The 27,274-nt window shown below is 40.2% G+C and overlaps 1 protein-coding gene across 2 annotated transcripts; it reads left to right on the top strand.

Moving 5' to 3' along the window:
- The first annotated feature begins 2,312 nt into the window (after positions 1 to 2,312).
- THAP12 (THAP domain containing 12) lies at positions 2,313 to 27,274 on the top strand. 2 transcript variants are annotated; one of them, XM_027848352.1, is made up of 5 exons: positions 2,313 to 2,433; positions 19,502 to 19,622; positions 22,820 to 22,927; positions 23,692 to 23,728; positions 24,407 to 27,274. In XM_027848352.1, the coding sequence occupies exons 1-5, from the start codon at positions 2,345 to 2,347 to the stop codon at positions 26,353 to 26,355; spliced, it is 2,304 nt and encodes a 767-aa protein (XP_027704153.1). In that variant the 5' UTR covers positions 2,313 to 2,344; the 3' UTR covers positions 26,356 to 27,274. The 2 variants fall into 2 exon arrangements, with proteins under 2 accessions (XP_027704153.1, XP_027704154.1); XM_027848353.1 differs by lacking the exon at positions 2,313 to 2,433 and adding an exon at positions 18,018 to 18,204.

Here is a 27,274-nt window from a genome sequence, read left to right on the forward strand (position 1 = left end):
ATTCATTGTGCTACCTAGATGCCCCTAAATTTTTTAGAAAGGGACTAGTGAAGATGGTACTTTAAAGACAGTGCCAAGGCAACCTTGATTTTGAGAGATGAGTTTTATATCTACAGGACCTCTTTTCTCAGGATAAGGAGTTTGTCCTGGAATGCTTTGGATATGTAGACCTTCAAAGTGCTTCATAGTCAAGGGCTGAGGGATAGCCTCAGAATTCGGTCAAATAATTACTTTGTAGGAAACATTGGCCCAGGTATCAGAGCCACCAGAAATGATAGAGAGGTAATGAATCAGAGACCAGGTGAGCAGTAGACATCTAAAGTACATAAAAACCAGACAACATAGGCAGATACTGTGTTAGAAATAATAACAGTCACCGGCTTCAAGACCAGGATGAGGCATGTAATCATATGCAAAAAAATATAGGCAAAAGGTCAGCCTCCAGAGGAACTGGATGGAGCATGAGCAGGGCACAAAAAATATGGCTCTAACACCAGTAGCAAAGAGAAAACTTGGAAACTGAGGAAACTTGCTATTTAAGCTTCTGAAACATTTTCATTCATCTCACCAAGGCACAGGCTGATCCTTAAAGGATCGTGCCTAGCCCAGACGATTACTGGTGATTATGACTATAACACTTGTTATAGGCTGAGTAGTGGAAAAGGGAAAGTTGAGTAGGCAGAGGCATTTACCTGACAGTCACAGATGAAACACTATTTTCCAAAAGTTGTTTTTTTCCCTTCAAAAATGCATTTTGTACAGATTTCTTTGAATTATGAGAAGAGTATCTTTCTAGTTTCTGTTCACTTTTCAAAATACAAGGTACAATCTGGGTAATCATTTTTTTATTAAAAAAAGTTTCTTTATCTAAATGTAACTCTTCTATCATCATGCTCACAGTTAAGCATCAATTTGAATGACCTTTAAAATATCTCCTTTGTTGCTGGTGGGTGATGACACAATCATCTTCCCTACTAAGCCTTTTATGCCATCAAAACCCCCTGCTCTTAAAAATCGCTTCTTCATTCCCACAAGCTTTTAACCTGCCTCATCTTGAAGATTTAGCCTCTTACAAAATGTGAAACTATTACTTTGTTCTAAATATCATTTGTTCTTTTCTAAAGGGAACTCTTGAAACAAGAACCACTTCTGTTCACTACAGACAGCTGCTGGTACAAGAGTGACTGGCCAGATTTGGAAGGATGGCTTTTAGCAAGCTGAAGACTTTTGCAAAGTCTTTGATTTCTCAAGCCCGGCAAGAAAACCAGTCTCATCATTTTATATCCCATGAATCTTCTCCAGCTCGCTGCTGAGCAGACTTGCTATTTTTCTCCTTGGGGATTCTAGTACAGGAAAGTGATTAAGATGACAGTTAAGTGCCCTTGACAGTCAGATTGTCAACATAGACTTGTGGGCATGAATTCCCGATCCAACTGGACTAAAGGTGGAAGGGACCTTCGAGATCATTAACTAAGATTCGGTCTTGCACGAGTGATGTGCCCACTGTCATAGGGTTCATTAAGCGGACGGGTCTTGTTTTCGGTCTCTGTCCTGCTTTCTTTAAAAAACAAACACCTAATGGGTCTCCTGTATTGCTTTATTCCCAGTGTCTGTTTATTTGGTCAGCTCCAATGCAGTGGAAAAGCTCTCTTTGCAAATGAAGTGGGATCTCCAAAGACCTCACTCCAGACTGCCGTGCACTCTGGCCTGGATCTGCACCAGAGCGAGCAGTCCTGCAGGGAAGGAAGGTGCGCACTCTGCCCTAAGTAGGTGAGAATGTGGCGGGGGCGGGCGCGCGCTCTTTCTCCACTTTCACTCCCCGCCCCTCCCCCGCCTCCACCTCCCTCTGGCTTCTCAGCTTCCCGCGCCTGCGCACCGCCAGAGCTTCTCGCCCCCAGACACCGCCCTTCCCCGCCCCGCTCGCTGTCGGCCTAGCCCGGCCCTCACTGCGCGTGCTCCCAGGACTGAAGTCCCAGAGAAAAGGCGGGGAGGAGAGGAAGCCGAAGGGAAGAGAGCCCCCGGCAGCAGCGAGGGGGAGGGAGACAGGGTGCATTGTGGGAAGGAGGCGGCAGCGTCCCGGGCGGACAGGCGGGCCAGAGCCGACGGCGGCAGCGGTAAATCCTCCCGGCCGCTCACAGCACTGTGGAGCTGTGTCTCCAGCCCGGCCTTGGCCCGCGGCGCCCCTCCTCCTCCTCCACCTCCTCTCGCCCTCCCTCCCTTCCTCTTCTCCCCTCCCCTCCTCCTCCTCCTTCCCCCCGAGCCCAGCCGGGCCGGCCTCCCCGGGGGCCGGGAGGCCGCTGGCGGGGGGCAGGGGGAGGAGGCCTGGCCGGCTGGACGGGCGACGATGCCGAACTTCTGCGCGGCCCCGAACTGCACGCGGAAGAGCACGCAGTCGGACCTGGCCTTTTTCAGGTTCCCGCGGGACCCGGCCCGGTGAGTGTCCCCGGAGCGGCCTCTCCGCGCCCCTCGCTCCGCGGCCGGAGCCAGCGGGCGGACGCTCCTTCCAGGCGCGAGGCCGGGCCCCCTCCTGGCGCGAGCTGTCCCCCGCCCGGGGACCGAGCAGAGAGGGGGGAGTGCGCAGGCGCCGACCCGGGACGGTCGGAACAACCCCGGGAGGAGAGCGGCGGGAAGGGCGGTATTCCCTGGAGGCGTCCCGGGACGCGCACGTGCGCCCCGGGGAAGGGACTGCGCGTCCCCGGCCCCTACTTGGCAAGCTTTTAGGGAGGGCTCCGGCGCCTGAGGCTGGCTGTGTTTTCTGCTTACGTTGGGTACAGACCCGAGAGAGACTGGGTTCAGTGGTTATTCATTGCGCTCTTGCTCCGTACCGGTGTGGAGAGCACGGAGACGAAGCAACACGCGTTTATTAGGCGCCTATTGTGCCTGGCACTGAGCTTGTTAAACGCCGGGGGATTAAGAAGCGACACAAAAAAAGAAACAATCCCTACTCTCAAGGAGCTCACAGCCCTGGGGGGGGGGGACCGCGTGTGAACAACTAGGCACGAAGGAGATGTGGGCGGGATCATTCGGCCCTGCCTTCAAGGGGCATTCTACGGAACACACGTAACTATATAATAATACATGGTGCAGGACCAAAGGACTTCCAGGGGGTCATAAATAAAATTGATATACCGCTTTAAGGTTTACAAAGTGGAGAGGGCATCGAGGTCAGGAGGCAGAATAAGGACTTTATCTATTAGAGGGCCTAGGTTTGAATCGACTACTTATTCTCTGGGTAAAGGGGCTAGTTAAGCTAATTTTTCCTGTACTTTTAAATGAGAGGGTTGGACGAGGTAATTTCACAGGCTGCTGAGTGTCATAGTGGATAGAGCAATGGGCCTGGAGTCAGGAAGATCTGAGTTCAAATTCTACGATAGGCACTGACTGGCTGGATGACCCTGGGCAAGCCATTTCACCTCTGATTGCCTCAGATTCCCCTCGTGTAAAATGGAGATAATAACAGGTGTCTCTTAGGGTTATTGTGAGAATTAAATGAGATTATACTTGCCCAACATATCTGCCCCACCCTTTGGATATCTCTTTTGCCTTCATCACACTCTCTGTGGTAAGATATATATATACATACACACACATACACATACGTGATGTATAGTACATATCAGTATACATTTATTATTCTGTTAACTCCTTCCTTCAAATGTAAGCTTCTTGAAAGTAGGGAATGTCATTAAAAAAAATTTTTTTTTTTGGTATCCTCCATTGCCTAGCACTGTGCTTTACCGGTAGTAGGCACTTAATAGATGTTTATTCAGTGAAGAGATTGGCCAACTCCTTCAGGAATCCTTTTCTGATCTCTTTCTTCCTCTCTGCACAAACTTTTGCACCTTCCAATTTATGCAACACTTTGCAGTGAACCTCTCTAATACATTTGTAGTATTATAACATTTTTAGTTGTTGTTATTTCTGTGTGTGAATTTATTTTTTTACCTTATCAGACTATGTTCTTTGAGGTCTTATATCAAGTTTTACTTTGTATCTTCACCAGTATCTGGACCTGGACTCTGCAAATGACAATTATATATTAATATACTTAATATATATTAAGCATATATGTTATATATTAATATACTTACTAAATTAAAGAGTAAAAAAAGAACAGACTACAAGAGCTTGAAAGGGATTAGAGATCATCTGCTTCAACCTATCATTTTACAGAGAAGGAATCGAGCAAGGAATGGCCGGCCATTTGTCATTTGTTCAAGAGCAGGGTTTAAAACCCAAGTCTTCTGCTTCTTAATTTAGTCCTCTTTCTACTTCCCCATGTTGTGAAGGTTATGTACTCCATTTTCTTACTTCCCAGCTTTTCGTTGCCTATGGAATAAAAGATACCAGATTTGTTCTGGTATTCACGATCCTCTGCAATCTGGCCCCAGTCAGTTGAGAAGCATTTATTAATTTAACAGTCTCTGTCTTCAGGGAGAGTATATTCTAATGGGTGGAACGAAATGTAAATAGGTGTGTACAGAGTAAATGGAAGGCTGTGGCAGCTGGGGGGACCAGGAAAGACCTGTAGAAAGTGGGTTTTTGAGCTGAATCTTGAAGGAAGCCAGGGAAACTAAAAGGTGGGGATCAGAAGGGAGAACCTTTAACATAGGACTTTATATTTCAGTCAGTAAACATTTATTAAGCTCCTACTATGTGTCAGGCATTCTGTTAAGTGCTAAGGTTACAAAAAGAGGCAAAAGACAATGCCTGCCCTCAATGAGCTCACAATCTAATGGGACAAACCAACGTACACACAAGCTATATACGGGATAAAATAGGGAATAATTAAGAGAAGGAAGGCACTAGAATTAAGACGGTTGGAAAAGGCTTCCTATAGAAGTTGGGATTTTAATTGGAATTTGAAGGAAGCCAGGAGGCAGAGATGAGGAGGGAGAACATTCCAGACATGGAGGACAGCCAGAGAAATTCTTGGAGCTGAGAGACACTGTCTCAGCAAGGAGACTGATGGGGTTCTTGGGTGTTTGTACTTGGACCTCACTTCCAAGATCATATTTCTCCCTAGCCTCAAGACACTATCCCTGACAGTTTCCCACCAGCCCAAGGACCCTATCTCTGGCAATGACTCATGAGTGGGCCCAGTGAGGCAAACTATCTCTCCCTGTTACAAGAACAAGCTGACCTCTGTAGAATTTCACTTGTATGAACAGGAGTATCTTGTACGAGCAGAACTATCAAGTACTGATGCCCACAGTTAGCGAATACAATCCAGAGGTCCTGCTATAGACGTCAGCTCCCTCAACTATCTTGTTATGGACATAACAGACCAAAAATGTGCCCTTTAGGAACCCTCTCTCCCCCCTCCCCTTCCCTCGGTTTCCAGTAGTGAATGACGTAGTTGTATGTTATCACCTAATTAGCATACTTGCCACGTAATTCACTACTTTTCCTATATAAGCTTTAGCATCATTCCTGTTAAGTTGCAAGTTTCGTAAGGAGCTCAGCCCACCATGGCAGAATTCCTTAAGGACCTCTGCCCACTGTATAGCGTAACATTAAATCTTTGCCACCTTGACTCAAAGAATGCTCGAGTCTGTGAATTCATTCCAGAAGACCCCATCCCATGGTCCTTGGGACATCTAAATCTTCGACCTCAACAAGACCAGTGCCACTGGATTGAAGAGTGTGTGGTGGGGAGTAAAGTGTAAGAAGACTGGAAAGATAGGAGGGTATTAGGTTTTGAAGGATCCTGAAAGTAATAGGGAGCCAGTGAAGTTTGAGTAGGGGAGTGACAGTCTGAAATGAGCTTTGGGAAAATGAGTCTGGCCATTGAATGAGGATGGATTGGACTGGGGAGAGACTTGAAGCTTTAAGAATAATTAGGAAGCTATTGCCATAGTCTAGGGAGGAGGTGACTGGGAGTAGAGAGATTTGGACACAAACAACTTCCCTGGCTTCCTTCAGATCTCAGCTAAAGACTCGCCTTCTGCATAAAGCCTTCACAGTCCTTAATCTTACGGTCTTCTCTCTGAGATTTTTCCCAGTTTAGCCTGTCTCTTTATCGTTTGTATAGTTATTTGCAAGTTGTCTCCTCCATTAGACTGAGAGCAGGGGCTGTTTTTTGCCTTTCTTTGTATCCACAGAGTTTAACATAATGACTTCTTCAAACCTTTTCTCCTCAACCCTCTCATGGCTCCCATCTCCCCACTCTCTCAACTGAGAATGTTGCCTTGCTGATCACTGAAAAAAAAATGGAAACCATTCATTAAGAGTGCTCTCTTCTCTCTCTCTTCATCTCACATCATTCAGATGCCTTCTGCCATTATCTCCTTCACCCACCTCAAATGAGGAGGGGACCCCTTCTCATTACCACGGTGAATCCCTCTAACGTGCATAAGGTCCCATTGCATCCCTTCTCCTCTAGATTGTCCCCCTTCTTATCCCTACTCTCCCTGATTTTCAATTTCTCCCTCTCTACTATCTGCTTCCCTACTGCCAGTGAAAATACTCAGGTCTCCCCCTCAAAGAACGCTCCCTTGATCCATCTGTCTCTGGTCCCATGTCTGTTCTCATTCCACATCTTATTTGTGGCTGAATTTGAAAAGGCCAGCTCTGATCAGTGCTTCTGCTTCCTTTTCTCTAGCTGTCTTCTTAATTGACTGTAGTCTCACTTCCAATCTCATTCAACATGAATCTTTTCTCTTCAAAGTTAGTAATAGTCTTTTAATTGCCAGATCTAAAGGCCTTTTCTTAGTCCTATAACGTGTCTGCAGCCTTTGACATGGTCAAGTACTCTCTTTTCTCTTTTACTCTCTTCTCTCTAGATTTTCAAGACGCTTCTCTTGCTTGGTGCTCTTACCTAACTACTCCTCGGTCTCCTTTGCTGGCTCTTCTTGCAGGTCGTTCCCATTAGTCTTGGATTTCCCTGAGGCTGTGTCTGGGGCCCTCCTCTCTTCCCTCTGTGCTATTTTGCTTGGTGATTGCCTTGATTTTGTACAGTGTCTTATCTTCCCCTACTGGATTATAAAATCCTTGTGGGCAGAGTCGGTGATTTTCATCCTTGTACCCCTTGTTCTTTGCACAGTTTGAACATAATATAGTTGTTTTGTTGAATTTAATCAAACTGGATTGTGTCTCCCTGTTTGTCTCCTTCCACTTCCATCTGCTTCTAAAGTGGGGCAAAATACACATCCACACCATTCTCCTTTACTGTTTGCTTACCCTTGACTACCTCCTTTCTATGACGGAGGATGCGATACAATAGCCTGAATACCAGTTCTTTATTTGAGAACCTGGTTTCAAATTCTGCCTTTGCTGCTTCTTCCCTGTGGTAACTCGGGCAACCTAACCTCCCTGGACCTTAGTTCTTCATCTGTTTAAAAAAAGAAAAAAAATGGTGGGAATTGGATTAGAGGCCACTTCCTCTGAGGCCCTTTCTAGTTCTGTATTGATGGCTGCCTCGTCTTTTGTCAGTGATTCCAAGGCTGCTGCTGTTCAGTCCTCTCTGACCCAATTTGGGGTTTTCTTGGCAAATATATTGGGATGGTTTGCTATTTCCTTCTCTACCTCATTTTACAGATGAGGAAACTCAGATAAACAGTGTTAAGTGACTTGCCCAGCATCACACAGCTAGTAGGTGTCTAAGGCTGAATTTGAACTCAGGTCTTTCTAACTCCAGGCCTCTTGCTCTATCCACTGCGCCACCTAGCTGCCAGTGGCCTCCAAACTTTCACATCTGTTTCACACGTAGGAAGTGTGCACTTCCTAATGTGTATATTTTTAAAGTAAGTTTTATTAATATCTTTTGTTTTTTACATCACTGAACATCACCCCAGGATCCCTCCCTCTCCTGGAGTACCATATCATAAAGCAAGTAATACTTTTTTAAGACAAAAGAAAAGGAAGAAAAAAAATCAACGTGACTGATCAGTACATTGAAAAAAATCTGAGAATATGTGCAATGTACAACATTTATAGACCTCCCACCTCTGCAAACAGGCAGGGTGGCAGTATCTTCTGATGATTCTTCTTTTGAGCCATGCCTTTTCTTTATAGTTTTATTGCATTCACTTTTGATATGTGTGTGTGTTTTTTTCCATTTTCATTGTTATAGTTTTTGTGTATAGTTTCCTTGGATCTGCTGGCTTCGCTCTGCATCGGTTCATGTAATCTTTCTGTGCTTCTCTGTATTTACCTATGTTTATAAATATTTAAGTATACTGTATTAAATGCGTACATTAAAAACATACATCAAAATTGAAATTAAAAAGGTTGAGATAAAGATGAAACAAACAGCGTTTAAAAATTTTTTATTAATGAAACAAAAACTTCACTTGCATGAAAATATTTGTAATATTTTTAGTAAGAGCAATGTGATTGAGTAAGTTTTATATTTGAAATTCTTGACTCAATACTTTGATAGTGATTTGAAGGTCAGGTTCTAAGTTGAGTTTATTTTCCCTTGATTTTATTGGCTATCTTAACTGAAACTTTTACCAAAAGATTCATAGATTGAAATGGAAGAAGTACATTGTTGCCTATGCTTACTAATTAATCTTGATACTAATTTTTTAGTCCTATCCATTAATCATGTTTTTTAATTGAAATTTGTCTAATAAATTTCCATCTTCCCTGGTGTTAAATCAGTTGTTCTTGGAAAGTAACTGGAAGATGTTGCCTTTTTTTTTTTTTTTAAACAGATTCAAAACCTATTGAAACTCACATTAGATTTTTAAATAGGTTAGAAAATTACATTTCAACCTTACTTTTGTCAACAAAAGCATTTTGAATGCCCACCTAATTATGAGGTCTTCATACTGTTGCTAGCTAAATTCTCATAACACAAAAACACATTTAGGGCAAGGTCCATTTTTAACAGTAGTAGATAAAAATCCATCTTTCAAATAATTTTGATGTTTTTTGGCTGACTTTTTGTTTTTCAGATCTGATTAGTTTGACATTGTTTTTATATTGTAATATGTCTAAAGAGCTTGTACCAGACGTAGGAAGGATGTCAGCTCTGCCATTTTCATGTTCACTTTTGATCCTGTTAAGTAGAGTTGTCTTTAATCTAGTTTCTTTGCAGGAATCTGTTTAAGCCACTTGTCCATTTTGTGAGGGTCAGTTTAATTTAAGCTAGATTGTATAATTCATAAATCACTTAACCAGGTACATGTAAACTGCAATACATCACAGTGTGCTGGAAGTGAATGATGGAAAACACTGCTCTCAATTCCTCACCATTATGGAACTCACTCCTCTTCCTTCAGCCTTCCTCCTGTGGCATGTGACTGAGGGAGAGTGCCAATGTGTCAGCCTGGCTTTTAATTAGTAAAGCTTAATTTTTCTTTTTCTAGATAAAAAGAAATTTATATTCTACTATCTTCACATACCCTGATGAATTGTCTTAGAGCGAGTTAGGATAGTAGTGGATAAGACCTGAATTTAAATACTATTTCAGACATTTACTTTTTGGGCAAATCACTTAATCTTTTTCAGCCTTAGTTTACTCATCTGCAAAAATGGGGATAATAGCATCTACCTCACAGGATTATTATGAAGATCAAATGAGATAATATTTGTAAACCTTACCTCTCACTCCATTTAAAGGAACAGCATTAGAATTCCGAAACCCCTTAAGAGGGTGCCTTAGTCGACCGGTATTTATTAAGCACTTACTATATGTGAGGCATCATGCTGAGCACTGGGATACACTTTTTTTTTTTTCTAAAGGACATTGTGGACAGGTGTTTACCCAGCCTTTGTTTGACTACTTCCAAAAAGAGAGAGGGAGCTTGTGATGTAATACTTTCATTGTGGGGCAGCTCTGATCATTAGAAAGGGTCTCCTTGTTCCCTGAAACTTGATTTTAGTTCTGCTCTTAGAACAACCTGAAGAAGATCTTTTCTTTTTTCTCAAGATTGCATTTCAGATGTGGTTTTCAGACACTGACATCCTGTTTTCCCTCTACTGGATATCTTCCTTTCTTTGCTAAACCTGTGATTGATTAATGCCGGGAAGCTGTTTCTACAAATATTTGCTGAATGGACAGTTGCCCTTTTCGGGCTATTACTCACCACCACTTTTTTGGTTAAGTGGAATGTAGGGAAGCTTTTAATGTATGTTAAGTGGAATATAGGGAAACTTTTAATGTGTGTGTAGATAGATGGGTTGTATATAGTTGGGTTTTCCCCCAGCCAACTTTTATATTCTTTAGTGGATTTTCTCCCTTCCTTGTATTGTCTGGCATTCACCTCTTCTGTCCCATTTGGATATTACCTTATGTTATTGTGTTTATATCTCTCTTTATTCCCTCCTAGATGGTGAGTTGCAGGAGGTGATGACTCCCAAGCACTAAATATGAATGAATGAATGAATGAATGAATGAATGATCTAACATTTATTTATTATCTCTTTAAACAAGATTTTGACTAAGTAGAAGAGCTTTCTAACAGTTATAGCTGTCTAGAAGTGGAATGAGACACTTTGTGAAGTGGTAAGCCCGCAGGTTTCAGGTCTTAGGACCTCAAACATCCCTCTAATTCTGATTCTAGAATCTGCTCTATTAAATGTCCTGTGAAAAAACCTTAGTTTAATGAAGGGGTAATGTGAGGTATTGATAACATTCTATTGTCCACAGCTATAATTCTGTTAGGGTTTAGATACTGTAAATAGCTAAATTCCTGGTGTAATTTGACATTTGTGATCATGGGTTAGCTGATAAGAAGATTGTTTTTATTAATAAACATTACTGGGAAGCTAGGTGACACAGTAGATAGAGTGCTAGGACTGGAGTCAGGAAAACTTGAGTTCAAATGTGACCTCAGACACTTACTAGCTGGGTAAGTAACTAAACCGTATTACCTCAGTTTCCTTATCTGTAAATGAGCTGGAGAAGGAAATGGCAAACCACTCCACTATATTTGCCAAGAAAATCCTAAATCGGGTCACACAGGGTCAGATATGAATTAAATGACAGAAGAACAACAGAACAGATTACTACATAATAATAGAGACAAATGGGGTAAAAAATACCACGATGTTGTGTTTGGTCTAAGAGGAAGAAGGGTGGTTATGGGGATCGGGAAAAGCTTTCTTTGTGAGGGTAGCATTTGACTTGAGATGAATGGAAGATGATAGGATAGAAATTTACTAGGTAAAGAGGGGAAGAGAAGACACATGGAGCATAGGAACAGTTTAAGCAAAGGCATGGGATGTAGGTAGTGTGAAATAGTGGATGGTGCACTGTCCTTGGAGTCAGGACATTGTTATTGTTGAGTCATTTTAGTTGTGTCCAACTTTTTGTGACCCTGTTTGAGGTTTTCTTGGCAGAGGTCCTGAAGTGGTTTGCTATTTCCTTCTCCAGCTCATTTTATAGATGAGGAGACTAAGGTGAACAGGGTTAAGTGACTTGCCCAGGGTCACAAACTAGTAAGTGTCTGTCAAATCCCATTTCATTTACTAGCTATATGACCCTGGAAAAATCATTCAACCTAGGTTTTCATGACATTGCTCTCTCCGGGTTCTCATATCTGTCTGATGCCTTCTCACTCTCCTTTATATATTAAAGCAGATCACTTCCTCTAACTCTGGGTGGCCCCCAAGGCTCTGTCCTGGGCCCCCTCTTCCTCTATATACTGTCTTGGTTGGTGATCCCATCTGCTCCCATGATTTCAGTTATCTCAGTGTTGATGATTCCCAGATTTGTTATCCAGCCCTAGTCTTTCTTTTGTACTATAATCACCCATTGCCAATTGTCTCTTGACTATCTCAAACTCAATGTGTTTAAAACAGGATTCATTATCTCCCCTCTCCCCCTCCCAATTCTCCTTCCTTCTGAACTTTTCTATTACAGTCAAGTGCACTACCATCCGCCCAATCACTCAGACTCACAACCTTAATGTCATCCTTGGTTTCTCTTACTCATTCCACATATCCATTCTGTTGTCAAATATTGTTTCTGCCTGCACAATATTTTTCTGTGTTCCCTTCTTTCCACTTACTCAGCTACCATCCTCATTAAGGCCTTGCCTTATCACCTCTTGCCTGGACTATTGCAATAGACTTGGTCTCCCTACCCTAACACTCTCCCAACTCCAATCCGTTCTCTGCTTAGCTGTCAAGGTGATTTTTTTTTTTAAACGAGTCTGCCATGCCGCAACCTCTTCTCCTTCCTCCCTGCCCCTATCACCTTCAGGCTCAACATAAAGTCCGTTTGTTTGGCATTTAAAGCTCTCATAACCTGACTCCTTCCTACCTTTCCAGCCTTCTTACACTTCGCTCCCCTCTAAATCACTCTACAGTCCAGCTCAATTGCCTGCTTGGGAAGCTCTGTCTCCCCTCTCCTGTGCCTTTTTACTGTCTGCTGCCTCTGTCTAGAGTGCTCTGCCCCCTTACCTCCCCCTCTTGGTTTGCTTGGTTTCTTTCCTTCAAGACTTGCATCAAATCTTACCTTCTGCGGGAGGCCTTTCCTGGTCCCTCCAACTGCTGATGCCTTTCCCTTTCAGATTACCTTCATCTACTTAGTATATAATATGAATCTACTTAGTTGTTTACATACTGTCTACCCTATTTAAATCTACTCCTTGAGGGTAGGGATTATTTTTCACTTTTCTTTGTACCCTCAGTTCTTAGTACAGTGCCCAGCATATGTCAGGCATTTAATAAATGTCTGTTGACTGTCTTATCCTCTGTGTGCCTTAGTTTCCTCATTTTTAAAGTGTTTGAGGCTAGGTTCAATGGCTTCAAATTTCCCTTTCATCTCTAAGGCTTATAGGCTTGCTCAAGAAGCAGAATCCTCAGTGCATGAAGGGATGGGATAAAAGACCAGAAAGATTAACAGGTGCCGTGCCCCCCCCCCCCCCAATTTAACAAGTCCAGAAAGTGAATTGTCTGGTCACTCACTGCTGCTATTGGCTCTTAGCTTGGCTGGAATGATTACAAAGGGTTTATGTTGCCTAATGAGGCCAGAACTTACTCTTCCTGTGTGACTTTGTTTCCTTTCTGTGGCCTTACATCTTATTTACATATGAATGAACTTAGAATTTACTTGGAAATTTCTCTGGTAAAGTTAAAGCACTAGTTGTTACCCAGGAGTTAATTGTAGAACCACTTTCCCTTTGGTTGTCCTTAGATACCTCACAGCTTTTTAAAAGCTATTTAGATTCAAGGTGTTATGTAAATCTTTCTTCCCTTTCTCCCTTCCAGCTAGTGATTGAGAATCTAAAGACCTAAGGCAAATCATTTAATTTCTCTGGTTTCAGATGACCTAATCCTGCCCAGTCTTCCAGCACTGCCTTTGCTTGCTGGCACCCAACTACATTTGGCTTTCTGTATCTCTCCAGTCATTGCCTAGACCAATCTCGTTCAGCCTTCTTTTCCCTTTAAGGTTAAGAGGCAGAGCCTTAGTTTTTCAAAGGTTTTCCCTAGTAGCAATTAAGAGAAGGAAGGTAGAAGGTACCATATATAGAGTACAGAATTGTGAAGTTACGGAAAATGGAAATCTTTTTATCCTAAAATAGCTGGCCCAGAAGCCACTGAACTAGGATCTAGATTTGGACCTTTCATGTAACTAACTGATCATCCCCTCACCTTGCGAGAAAGACTCACATACCCTCCTTGGCTAACAACTTCCAGTTCCTCTTTACCATTCTTTTTCCCCATCCCTTCTTACCAACTTCGGGAGGAGGGTCCCAGCTTTTCACTCCCATTAGTTAGACACATTTGAAAGCTCCAAGCACTTCTTACTTTAACAACTCGGAAACTTCTTACTAGTTTACAACATTCACTAAGAATTCCCATCGACAGTAAGAAAAAAGATATTTACTCATCATTTTCTTTAATTACCTTTATGCAAATTCTAAAATTTTAATATCCAGTAATCATTTCTGTACTGTAGTTCAATTCTGCATCTTAGCTGCTGACTTGACTTCTCTACCAGGTTCTTTATTCTGTTCTGGAGATGCAGAAATGAAACAGCCTTTGCTCTTATGGAACCTAAATTTCACAAGAGAGACAAATGTACATATTGAAATATATATAAAGTAAACATAGGGAATTTGAGGGGGAACCACTTACCAGCTGGGCAGATCAGGAAAGTCCTCTTTGTAGAAGGTGGTATTTGAGCCAAACAGCTAAGGAAATGAGAGATTCTAAAAAATGGATACCAGGAGTTATGTCACAGGCCTGCAGGCAGGCTGGGCAAAAGTCAGGAGACAGGAGATAGAATGTTGTGTGAGGATCAGTGAGGTCATTGGCTAATGTATAAAGGGGAGTAAGATGTGGGAAGGATGAAAAGATGTAACAATGTATGCAATTTTGAGAGTTGGAACGACCCTGTGGCTGTCTAATCCAACCTATATCAAAGAAAAATCCCTGCTATATCTAACTGATTCTCCAGCCTTTGCTTAGAGACCTCCAAGGTGGGGATACCCCTCACCTCTTGAGGCAGCTATTACAGTTTTGAATATCTCTCTAATTGTTAGGAACTTTTTTCCAGACATCAAGCCTAAATTTACCTTTTTGCAACTTTTGCTCATTGCTTCTGGTTCAGACCTCCTAAAACGATTTTTTTATTGTCATTGTTCAGTTGTGTTTGACTCTTTGTAATCCCATTTGGAGTTTTCTTGGCAAAGAGAATCCAGTGTTTGAGGCCATATTTGAACTGGGGAACATGAGTCTTCCTTACTTCAAGCTTTATCCACTCTATCCACACCTAGCTGCACCTCCCAGAGACAAATACAATAAGCCTAATCTCTCCTGCACATGGTATTCCCTCAACTATATGAGTATTCTTAACCCTCTTCTCCAGACTAATCATCTCCTTTTTCTTCAGCTGGTGGTCATATGATATCTATCTACTCAAGGCCCTTCACCTTGGTTATCCTCTTCTGAACATTTTCCATGTTATCAGTTCTTCATATGGATGGTGCCCAGAACCAAAGACAGTACTCTAGTTCAGGTCTGCTGAGGGCAGAATATAGCAAGACCATCACCTCCTTATTCCTGAAAGCTGTGCTTCTCTTACTAACTAGTAAACCCAAGATCACATTAGCTTTTTTAGCTGACAGACCACACTGCTGACTCCTTGAACTTGGAAGTCCACATAAACCCCTAGATCTTTCTCAGACAAACTATCATCTGACCATGCCTCCCTCTTCTTGTATTAGTAAAGTTTTTTTTTTTTTTACCCCAAGTGTAAGATGTTACATTGATCCTACATTTCATTAAATTAATTAAATTAAATTCATTCCTATGCTGTAGTATGGCAAGATCTTTTTGGAGCCTAACCCTCATCCAGTTTGTTACCTACTTATTTAAAGCTCTTCACAGCCTGAGCCTTTTCTACCTTTCCATTTATCTTATGCTTTGCTTTCCCTCTTTGCACTCATTGATCATCACAGGGTCAAGCACAGGATCCCTTGGCTACTTCTCTGGAGACCTCTTGCCACAAAGACATTGAACCATTAATAGCTACTCTTTGAGCCTGGTCATCCACCTAGTTCTGATCCTGTCTAATTGTATCTAGTACACATTGTTATATCTTCTCCAAAAATAGTATGGAGTAGTTGATCATAATCTTTGTTAAAGTCTAGGTAAACTGTATTCTATAGCATCCTCCTCATCTTCCAGTTTAGTAATCCTGTCAAAAAAAGGAAATGAGTTTATTCTGGTATGATTTGTTCTTAATGAATCCATTTTCCCTTTTGAGATGTTCCTTAACCTTGTCTTTAATGATCTATTCTAAGAATTTCCCAGGAATCCAAGTCAAACTCCTTTATCCTGTAGTTTGCAGACTATATTCTCTTCTCTTCTGCTCGCTCTCTCTCTCTCTCTCTCTCTCTCTCTCTCTCTTTCTCTTTTCTTTTCTTTTTGGCTAGGCAGTGGGGTTAAGTGACTTGCACAGCTATTAAGTGTCAGGTGTCTGAGGCTAGATTTGCGCTTGGGTCCTCCTGACTCCAGGGTCACACAGCTAGTAAGTGTCAAGTGTCTGAGGCCAGATTTGAACTCGGGTCCTCCTGACTCCAGGGCCGATGCTGTGTCCACTTTGCTACCTAGCTACCCCTGTCTTCTCTTAAATGTTGGGATGACATTTGCCTTTCTTTGATCTTGTGGTACCTAGAGTCCACTATCTTTCAAATATTGCTGATGGTGGCCCAGTAATGACAGTTGATATTTGAGCACCCGAAGGATGTTTATTTGGGCCTGGGGAATGAAATTAATCAAGGGCCACTAGGTCCTTTCTTACTATTTCTTTATTTATCTCATGTATCAACTTCCCATCAGTCATTTTTGTTGTCTCTTCTAGTACACAGAGCCATTTTCTTTGGTAGAAAGACAGAAGAAAAATAAAAATTGAGAAGCTCTGCCTTCATTCTGTGATAATTTCTCACGATCACATCCATCCTAAGAAAAGAATCTATTTTTTTTCCTTTTTTACTATAGCTGGAGAACAAAAACATTTTGTGTTGTCCTTGGTTTTCCTTGTCAGCCTCAGCTCATGCTGAGCTTTTGAGCTCATCACTATTTTTATAGTACTGTGCCATGGTTGTGTATTCCTGTTCTTTTATCTGAATTTGTTTTTATTTTCTGTATTTTTTTTAACATAAGACTTTACTGTCCATTCACATTGGTCTCTTTTGACAAATCCCTCCTTTTCAGAAATTTCCCTCCTCATCAGAAATTTTATTTTATGTTTTCAGAGGGGAGATACCAGAGGCAGGGAGACCAAATAGCAGACTAGTTGAAGAGGCCCAATTAGGAGGCCCAGGTGAGAGATGATAAGGGCTGGAACTAGAGTGTTGGCTTTGTGAATGGAGAGGAGCTGAAAGAATGCAAGAAACAATGTAGAGTTAGAAGCAATAAAATTTAGTGGCTGATTGTATATGAAGGAGTGAGGAGAATTTAAAGTCAAAGATGGCTCTCTGGGTTGCAAACCAGAGTCACTGGAAGGATGGTAGTACCCTAAACAGAAATAAGAAAGCTTTAAAGAGTGGTAGGTGTTGGGGAAAATGAGTTTTGTTTTGGTTATGGTAAGTTTGAAATGCCATGGGGTCATTCAGTTTAAAATGTCTAATAGGCATTTGGTGATGTAGGACTGGAGCTCAGGGGAGAGACTGGAAGAAGATATTGATCTGGGAATCATATTCATAGACCAAATAAAACCTTGGGAGAACTGGCTGGCATCGTGATTATGAGAGTGTAAAGAGGGAATAGTTCCCAGGTGTACCCGCAACAAAACTATGATCCCTGCTATCATCGCGGCTCTCCCCCCCCCCCCCCCCAATCTGTCCCTCCTCTGAACTTGCCTATTTTTGTTGAGGGCATTACCATCCTTCCAGTCGCTCACGTTTATAATCTTGGAGTCATCCTTGATACTTTCTTCTTCCTCAACCTCCTTATCCATTCACTTGTCAGTTTTCTGCACAGTATCCATGCCATCTAACTCCTTTCTCTGCTCACTCAGTACGGCCTCTGCCTAGTTTAGGTGTACACTTATTGGTGGGATTATTCTAGTAGCCTCATAATTGGTCTCTACTTCCAGTCTCTCCCCTTTCTTATCCATCCTGTCTTCACGTAGCTCTCAGATTGATATTCCTAAAGCCCAGATGACCATGCTTCTCCTTTATGCACAGATCTTCAGTTGCTTCCCTTTGCCCTTAGGATAAAATGGAAAATAGTAAAATCTGCCACACGTGGATCCCAGCTATCTTCTCATCTTATTTCATGTTATTCCCTTCAGTCATTTTCATCACACTGGCTCCGTTGTTCCCACCTCCCAGCTCTCTGCGTTTGTCCTGGTGGTTTCTCAGGTCTAGAACTCATTCTTTCTCACCTCCACATGATAGCATCCCTCACTGCCTTCAAAATGCAGCTCAGGTGTCACCTCCTGGATGTAGTTTGTTCTCACTCTCTTACTATATTACTTGTATTTATTTTTCTGTGTACAGGTTATATTCTGCTAGTACAAAGTAAGCCCTTGAAGATGGAAACTTTTTCTTTTTTTTTTTTTGTGCTCATTGCCTGTTTAAGCTCAACTTCTGAGAAGGCATCATGGAGATTTGGATAAAGAACTGACCTCATTTAGGAGAACCTGGATTCTGGTCCCCTAACCAGACACTGATTGTGACAAGTCACTTACCCTCTCGTGCCCCAGCTACCTTTCTAGCACTCTAAATTGCAGAGAAGGTGCTGGTCTGCATTGGGATAGAAGGTCTAAGGAAAAGAAAAATTCTCATCTCACAGGTGCCTGAACACCAGTATGCCTTCGTTAATGTTTGTTGAATTGAGTTACTTACTAGACACCTCTATTGTGCCAGTCCACAGGCACAAAATGACTTGCTGTGTGGCCTAACAGTCTAGCCCCAAACTGAGATTATCCATTTTTAAACTCATAGGATGATAGGATTTAGAGTTGTACTTCTTCCAGCCTATATCCTTAGAGAGCAAGAAGTCTTATGTATGAGCTTACTTTTTTATAATTACCCTATAGATGGGTTATAGATTTGCCTCAATATATTAGTAATAAGGGTAATGTATAGCTGCTAATTTGCCTTCTTTTCTTTGTTTTACATTTATAACTGCCAAATACTAAGCAAAGATTGAGTACGTATCATTTTAAAAATTGAGGTATTTTGCTTGATACAAGGTTTTTTTTTCCCCCTTAAACTTTCTAGAAATGTATCAGTGTAACATAGATCATAAATTAAAATTCTGTGAAGATTATATTTTTCCTTCCCTTTTAAAAGTAAGGGTAAGGTACAGAGGAGCAAGGAGATCTATTTGCTCAAAATAGAACTTGACAGCTGCTTTGACTCTAATGTTCTATAAAAGAAGAGAAAAAAAAAAAAGAGAGAGAGAAATAGAAGCTTATATTAGTGCTCAGAAAACCAGAGTCATGTCTTTCATTTATTGCTTATAACATGAGTGTGATTAGCTGGTGAATAAATGGTATGGTGAAAATCTGTCCTAGGAGGATCTAGTTCATTAATCATTCTGTTTGGGGGAAAGGTGTTATGTCATTTTCATGGAGAAATATTGTCTTTTCCTTGGACATTTAAATATTTTACTTTGCCTTATATCTGTATAACCACATTTAGACTCCTAAGATCTAATCAAATAGCATCTATTTAGAGCAGCAAGTAATCTAAATCTTTTATAGAATTTAAATACAAAATTATTCAGTCAAGCCTATCTTATCGGGGGGGGGGGGGGGGGGGGGGGGGGGGATAGGCTACCTATGCCCAGCCCTTTGGTTGAATACAATTATCATTCAGTATTCTTTAACAAACAAAACATTTTATCTGTGATAGGCCTTGTTTTCTGGCCTTAATGCTTATTTGTTTGATGATTTTGAATGTAGTTGAAGAGCACTGTCCTGGGTTCTGGCCTCAACTCTTAGATTAACTTGCTTCATAATTTGGAAAAAATGTATGCTTCCCAAGGACAGAGACCTGTTAATTTTGTCTTTGTATCTCTAGTGCTAGTTTGGGGCCTTCTGTGCAATAAACTCTCTGTTAATATTTGTTGAATTTATTTTTAGATGTCAAAAGTGGGTGGAGAATTGTAGAAGAGCTGACTTAGAAGATAAAACACCTGATCAACTCAATAAGCATTATCGGCTTTGTGCCAAACACTTCGAGACATCTATGATCTGTAAAAGTGTAAGTTGCAAAACTTGATTTTCTAATTTTTTCCTCTTGCTTTAAATGTAATCCTTTTCTTTTTTTTCCCACATTTATTTGTTTTATTTTTAATTTATGGACTAAAGCAAGCATTTCCGTAACATAGTATAGTAAAAAAGATGATTGCACATGAAACTGCAAATCTGTTATGTGCAACTTGCTATTCCTTTTAAATATATAATAAAGTTGTCTAAATTTCTTTTTTCTTTTTCTGAAATATAACCCTTTTCTTAAATTACAAAGAAATATGGATGTGTATAGGGGAAAGGGTATATAAGTAGGAGTACCCAAAGGTGAAATTTTTGTCATAGTTATATATTATCCTTAAAAATCTTGCTTTTTTGAAACTGTTTCTTGGGTTTGCTAATCAAAGAAGGAAGTTCATTAGCTGTAGTTCATCTATTATAAACTAAATCTTGGAATTTGATGTGTTTATATTTTCTTGGTTGTTAGCTTTTAATTTTTTTTTTTCACATTTCATGGCCATCTGGTGAAAGCTAAGAATAATGGATAGACAGTCTACATGTGCCATTTGTATCCATGCAAAATCAAGGAGGTGGATCCCCTGTAGAGGTGATTTAGGAGGAAATGGACAAGAATCATATAGAATGAAAGAGTATAGGTTGATTCTAATTTGCATCATTTGAAAAACTATTGATAAAACTATGTTGATGAAATCACAGATCCGTGTTGAATTATCTGAATACTATAATAAAATATTATACTACAGAATATTATCAATAACTTAAAATAAGTAATCTAAAAGCCCTGTAGCCAGTAGTTTAAAATTTTTAGATCCCCTTTAGTTATTAAGAAGTAGCAAATTGACCAGTTTGAATTAATCTACTTTCCTTTTCCCAACCCCCTCTGAAGTTCCTAAATACTAGTGATGTGATTGGAAAGCAAGGTGAAAGTAATGAAAGAGATGCATATTTAGGGTAGACTTTATTTTGAATTCAGTCTTAGTAAAGACTCAACTTTGCCTTGCCTAGAAAAAGGTATATTTTTCTTCTTTAATAAAATGTTCCATGGGTCAGAAATGTGTGAAGTCTTGATTTTATTTTTCAGGTGATTTTATTTAAAAATGTTAATTTAAGCAGTACATAGTAGGCTATGAGGAATCATGGCAAGAACCCTGAAGACCTGATTGAGGCCTGTCTTTGCCATTTCCTAGCTGTGGGACCTTGGGCAAATTGCTTTACCTCCCTGAATTTTTTCATCTGTAACTTGGGGGTAATAATGCACACTATCTACATCAGAGGGTGTTGTAAACAAAACATTTTATATACTTTAAAGCATTGTGTAAATGTGTGATTTGGCCTGTGTCCTCATGTAGCTTACATTCTAACAGGAGGTTAAGACACACGTATATGACATATATGACATACACTTATGTGTGTGTATATAAAATGTACTTATAATACATGATAAATATATTAAGTCAGCTCAGTCAGCATTTGTTAAGTGCCTACTGTGTAATGGGCCAAAGTATTGGTGATACATTCAAGGTACAGAGTCCTGTGGGAAGATCAAAGGGGATGGTTGGATTAGGTAAAACTTATAGGGAAAGGTAGAAGTTTGATTTGGTTTTCAAATTATATGTAGGAATTCTGGCAGTGAGAAGTTAGGTAGCTTATTTCATTCATAGGCATGAGCAATAGTAAAGACTTAAAAACACAAGCTATATTCAGGGATAGAGAGTAGTCCATTTTACCAGTACTGGAAATGTTAGGTTGGCATTAGGTTTTGGAGCACTTTGATTATCAGGCTTAAGGAAGGAGTTTTAACTTGACTTATTCTGGGCAGAGGAAGAGCATGATCAGATCCATGCATGAGAATTGGAGGAGGAAAGAGTTGAAGTGGGAAGACTTGTTCTGATGGAGGCTGTTGCAGTAGATTAGGCAGGTGATAAAAGGGGTGGTGGCAGTGGGAATAGAGAGACAAATGGATCAGAGATATGTGGAAAAGGCAGAATTCACAGGACTTGATAGCTGATGGGGGATATAAGGTTAGGGAAGAAGAATCAAACAACACTCAGAATCAGCAGAATCACAACTTGGGAATCTGGGTGAATGATGATATTGTCAAATACTGAGCAGAAATCTTAGGAGGAAGGTAGTAAACTCAGATTTGGACAAGTTCAGTTTGAGGTGCTGGTGGGAAATCCAGGTGTATGTTATAGCCAGTTAGAACTCTGAAGAAATGTCAGATGGGGTGCAGGCCACTAGGCAGGGTATGGTAGATAAAAGAGCTCCTGAAGCAGAATGAGAGAGGCCCAATTTTGAATTTTGCCTCTGACACTCTACGGGTCTTGTGACCCTGGTCAAGTCTCATGATTTCTCATTGCCCCCAGACAACTCTCTGAGACTATAAATTGCAGAGCAGATGCAAATTTATAACAGTGGAAATAATTTCCCTGCAGGAAGTTCCCTATCCAGTCTCCTCGTTACCCAATTTCCCCCCCCTTCCCGCCCCCCCCCCCCAAAAAAAGCAAAATGGAATTAGTTGTTGATAAATCATTAAGGTGACAGGTAGTAGGGCAGAGAGAGAAGTTTGCCTGAGAGAGCAGATTAGGGTTGAGGGACTGGAGATTTATAGATTTTATGTGTGTGAAAGTGGAAAGATTTTTGTTTTAGAGTGGAATTTTAAAGTTTAGGTCTTGGAGGTGATATGGAAGCAATAAGTTTCTTGAGATAGTGAGGTTTGAAACATGATATGTGACTTAAGGAAGCTGGAGAAAGAGTTCATAGAATTTGAAGAGGTTGAGAAATGATGTAGTCAAGATGTTAGAGGAGTTGTCAATATGTATATTAAGGGTCCCAAAGGGTCATATTGTCTTTTAGAAAAAGTCCTTCATAAAGAGGCTTCACTGTATTGTGCCTAGAGGGCTAGTCTCAGAATCGTGAAGATGACCTGGGTTCAGTGGAATCAGGAGGAACTGGGTTGAGGTCCTGCCTCTGGCACATTCAGATACCATCTCAGGTGGCTTCTTTTTAACTCTTAGATTTCTAAGATAGCAAATATAGTTTACTGAAGATTAGGGGTAGGAGTTGGTAGTTGTCCAAATTGAATAGTTGGAAGAATGCTGAGCAATTGGTTAACAGATTGTATTTCATTTAATTGCATCTTATTCTCACGGCCTCAATCTAAAATACTAAGTTTTTTTTTCTTTTCAGAGCCCTTATAGAACAGTTCTCCGAGATAATGCTGTACCAACAATATTTGATCTTACGAGTCATCTGAACAATCCACATAGTAGGCATAGAAAACGAATAAAGGAATTGGTATGTTTAAATTCCTCACTTCTGTATTACAAGATTGTATCAGTTTGGGGGTACTTGTAGTTTCAAAGGTAGGGTAACAAGGAAGGAATTGAAAATTTGCATTGTAGTAATCTACATATAAAGTCTTTGCTTTTTGTCTTGTTTTTTAAGGTTTTTACCCTGGGGCAGTTGTCTTTTCCTTAATTAAATTTAGTGATTTGTTTAGCCTTTTTTGGTATTACTGACCAAGGGCAATACTAACCCATTCTTACAGCTGCTTGGTATTAAGAAGGAGGGAGAGTTGCCACATGTTTTTTTTACCTAGTGATAAGGAAAATGTAAAGAGGGTGTATTATATACATTCCTATTAACTGTGAGCAGGCTTTCAGAAGATGTGGAATGATTATTAATTATATGGTGGACCCATAGGTTTTCCTAAATTGTTGTAAGCATATATACTTCCATGAATTACATGTTTATTTGTCTACCCTATAAACATATGCACCCTGGGTGCTTATTTATTTTTTTTGTTGACTTGTGCTATGCCAAATGCAGTACAAAGTGATGTTCTGGTGATGTACCCTCCCCTCTAGGATTCCTGCTATAAGATTTTGCTAACTCATTTTTATCAAATTAATCTCGATTTATTTTAAGTATTGCCTTGTTTGAGTATATATTTCATATATGTACTTATGACCTTGAGAGAATTAATAGTTAAGAAAAATAATACTCAGATATAATATACTTGGAATTGTTTATTAAAAAAGGTTTTCTCTTGTCTTTAGAGTGAAGATGAAATCAAGTCACTGAAGGAGCGAAAAAGTAAGTGGTTAATATTATTGTGTTAATAATATAATATAGAAAAGTCTGACACTGACAATGTTTCTTTTGTTCATGGCTCAACTTTAGAATGGGAAATATGTAGCCTATTCTGTCCTGTGGTTTTATGATTACTCTATACTCTGTACTCTATATGATAAAGTTCAGCTATATTCATTTTTTCTCTGAGGTGCATAGATGATATACCTCTCACCCTGAGCCACCTGTGTAAATTCTTATCAAAATATTGATGACTAAAAAGTTGCCTGCTGCATAGTATAGTGGAAAGGGCCCTGGGCAAGATGTCGGGAGACTTTGGGTTTAGTCCTGGTGCTGTTGCTGATTTCAAGCTCAGCAAATATTTATTAAAAACATTTCTTAAGAACTTTCTGTGTGTAAGGCATTGTGCTAGATCCTAACATGGGCTGTGTGAGCTCAGGTGAAGTGTGTAAACTCTACCTCAGTTCTCTTATCTGTAAAATGAAGGAGTTCTACTGGATGAACTCAAAGACACTGTCCTTCCCATCTTAACATTATGTGATTCTGTGCTTGGGCTAAATGCCTGTATTGATTTATTTTTCTCATCCATCTTTTAATTTAGTCAGCAAGAATGGTGTAGAAAGTATTTGGTTTTAATTTTTTATCTTTTTATAAAATTAATCTTAATGTTTTGTCTTCTAGTTGATGAGACTTCTGAACAAGAACAAACCAATCAAGAAACAAATAACAGTACTAGTGCTCAAAATGCAGTTGCAGAAGGAGGAGGAGAACAGGATGAAGAAGTCTTACCTTTAACACTAGAAGAGAAGGAAAACAAAGATTATCTTAAATCTTTGTTTGAAATCTTGATCCTTATGGGTAAACAAAATATACCCTTAGATGGACATGAAACTGATGAAATTCCAGAAGGCATATTTATGCCAGATAACTTCCAAGCTCTGCTTGAGTGTAGAATTAATGCTGGTGATGAGGTTTTGCGGAAACGCTTTGAGACAACAGCAGTCAACATGTTGTTCTGCTCTAAAACCCAGCAAAAGCAAATGCTGGAGATCTGTGAGAGCTGCATCCGAGAAGAGACGCTCAGGGAAGTTCGGGACTCTCACTTCTTTTCCATTGTTACAGATGATGTAGTGGACATAGCTGGAGAGGAACACTTACCAGTGTTAGTCAGGTTTGTGGATGACTCTCATAACTTGAGAGAAGAATTTATAGGTTTTCTTCCTTATGAAGCCGATGCTGAAATTTTGGCTGTTAAGTTTCATACCACTATTACTGAAAAATGGGGCCTGAATATGGAGTACTGTCGGGGCCAGGCCTATATTGTCTCCAGTGGGTTTTCTTCAAAGATGAAAGTTGTAGCCATGAGACTTTTGGAGAAATACCCCCAAGCGGTCTACACCCTCTGTTCCTCCTGTGCCTTAAATACATGGTTGGCAAAATCCATTCCTGTGGTGGGAGTATCTGTTGCCTTGGGAATAATTGAAGAAGTTTGTTCTTTTTTCCATCGGTCACCACAGTTGCTGGTGGAACTTGATAGTGTTATCTCTGTCCTCTTTCAGAATAGCGAGGAGAAGGGTAATGAGCTGAAGGAGATTTGCCGTTCTCAATGGACAGGCAGGCATGATGCCTTTGAGATTTTAGTGGACCTTTTACAAGCACTTGTTTTATGTTTAGATAACATAAACAGCGACACAACTGTTAGATGGGATAACTTTATTGCCGGCCAAGCATTTGTACTTGGTAGTGCATTAGTAGATTTTGATTTCATTGTTACTGTTGTGGTTCTAAAAAACATACTGTCTTTTACAAGAGCCTTTGGGAAGAATCTCCAGGGTCAGACCTCTGATGTCTTCTTTGCGGCCAGCAGTTTGACAGCAGTGTTACATTCTTTAAATGAGGTGATGGAAAATATCGAAGTTTATCATGAATTTTGGTTTGAGGAAGCCACAAATTTGGCAACTAAGCTAGATATAGAAATTAAACTTCCTGGAAAATTTCGCAGATCTCAGCAAGCTAACCTGGAACCTGAAGTGACGTCTGAAAGCTACTACAAAGAGGTGCTTAGTGTCCCAACTGTGGAGCACATCATTCAGGAGCTAAAGGATATCTTCTCTGAACAGCACCTCAAAGCACTGAAATGTTTGTCTTTAGTACCCTCTGTCATGGGACAGCTGAAATTTAATACATCGGAGGAACACCATGCTGATATGTACAAAAGTGACCTTCCTAATCCAGACACTCTTTCTGCAGAACTCCATTGTTGGAGAATCAAATGGAAACACAGAGGAAAAGATATCGAGCTTCCAGCAACAATTTATGAAGCCCTGCATCTGCCAGATATCAAATTTTTTCCTAATGTTTATGCATTGCTTAAAGTCCTCTGCATCCTCCCAGTAATGAAGGTTGAGAATGAGAGGTATGAAAATGGTCGAAAACGTCTTAAGGCATACCTGAGGGATACTTTGACAGCTCACCGGTCGAGTAACTTGGCTTTGCTTAACATAAACTTTGATATAAAACATGACTTAGATTTAATGGTGGATACTTACATCAAACTCTACACGAGTAAATTGGACCTCCAAGAAGAAGTTCTTCCCACAAGTAATTCAGAGATAACTGAAAATACTTAAGGAAATTGACCAAAATAGGTTTTCTCCCTGAATTTACGTATTAGAGATTGGGAGAGAAGTCCTCAGATATTGATAGGCCACTTAATCATTGAAGATAAGTTTGCCTTTGAGTCTCTATTTGGATACATTAGCCACTGTTAATCTCTATGCTAAACTGTTATTCTATGAACTGAAATTCTTTGAAAATTGACCTTCCAAAATGTAGAAATACAACATTTCATTTCTTTGTGATTTCTGCTGGTAGCTACTGCTCTGGAGATATTTTTAGTTAACTTCATTCTGCACATATAATTTATGATTACCAGGGATCTGACTATCAGGTTTTGGATTTCTTAGTTATTGTTAAATAAAAAAAAAAAGTATTGGGAGGAGAAGTGGGAAAAAAATTTTAGTTAAAAAGAAGTTCACTACTGACCACTGACTCCTATGTTGTTTTATTTTTTAAATGTTGTACCATTGACAGTACAAAGATATATTGGAGAAGAGTTTCTCAAACCATGACCTCATACACATTTTCATGTCGACTCTGACTTCATCAAGTGAATGTAAATGAATGAGTTCACTTAAAATTTAAGTGATAGAGCCAATGTTGTTCCTCATAAATGAGTGATTGTTGTGGTTTACATTCCTCTGTTGGGGCTCCACAATAACTGTTTCATGAACTTTTCACAGGTATACATCAAACATTCTGTTCTTTGAACTGGAAGCCAATCTCACAAACATAAAAAAAAAAAAACTGATCTTGTTTGTGTTTATTCTGCCTTTTTCCATGCCTCATCTTGACTTGTAAACCTAGCCTGGAGAACTTGCAAATTTCAGGATTTTGTGGTTTATCTAGGAGTGAGTAAAGAGGAAAATATTACTGTTATTTTTGGTGAGGAAAAACAATTTTTGTATAGTTTATTTCATTCTAAATAAA

Source organism: Vombatus ursinus, unplaced genomic scaffold (assembly GCF_900497805.2).
Source record: "Vombatus ursinus unplaced genomic scaffold, bare-nosed wombat genome assembly UNPS02005659.1, whole genome shotgun sequence".
NCBI classification, from domain to species: domain Eukaryota; kingdom Metazoa; phylum Chordata; class Mammalia; order Diprotodontia; family Vombatidae; genus Vombatus; species Vombatus ursinus.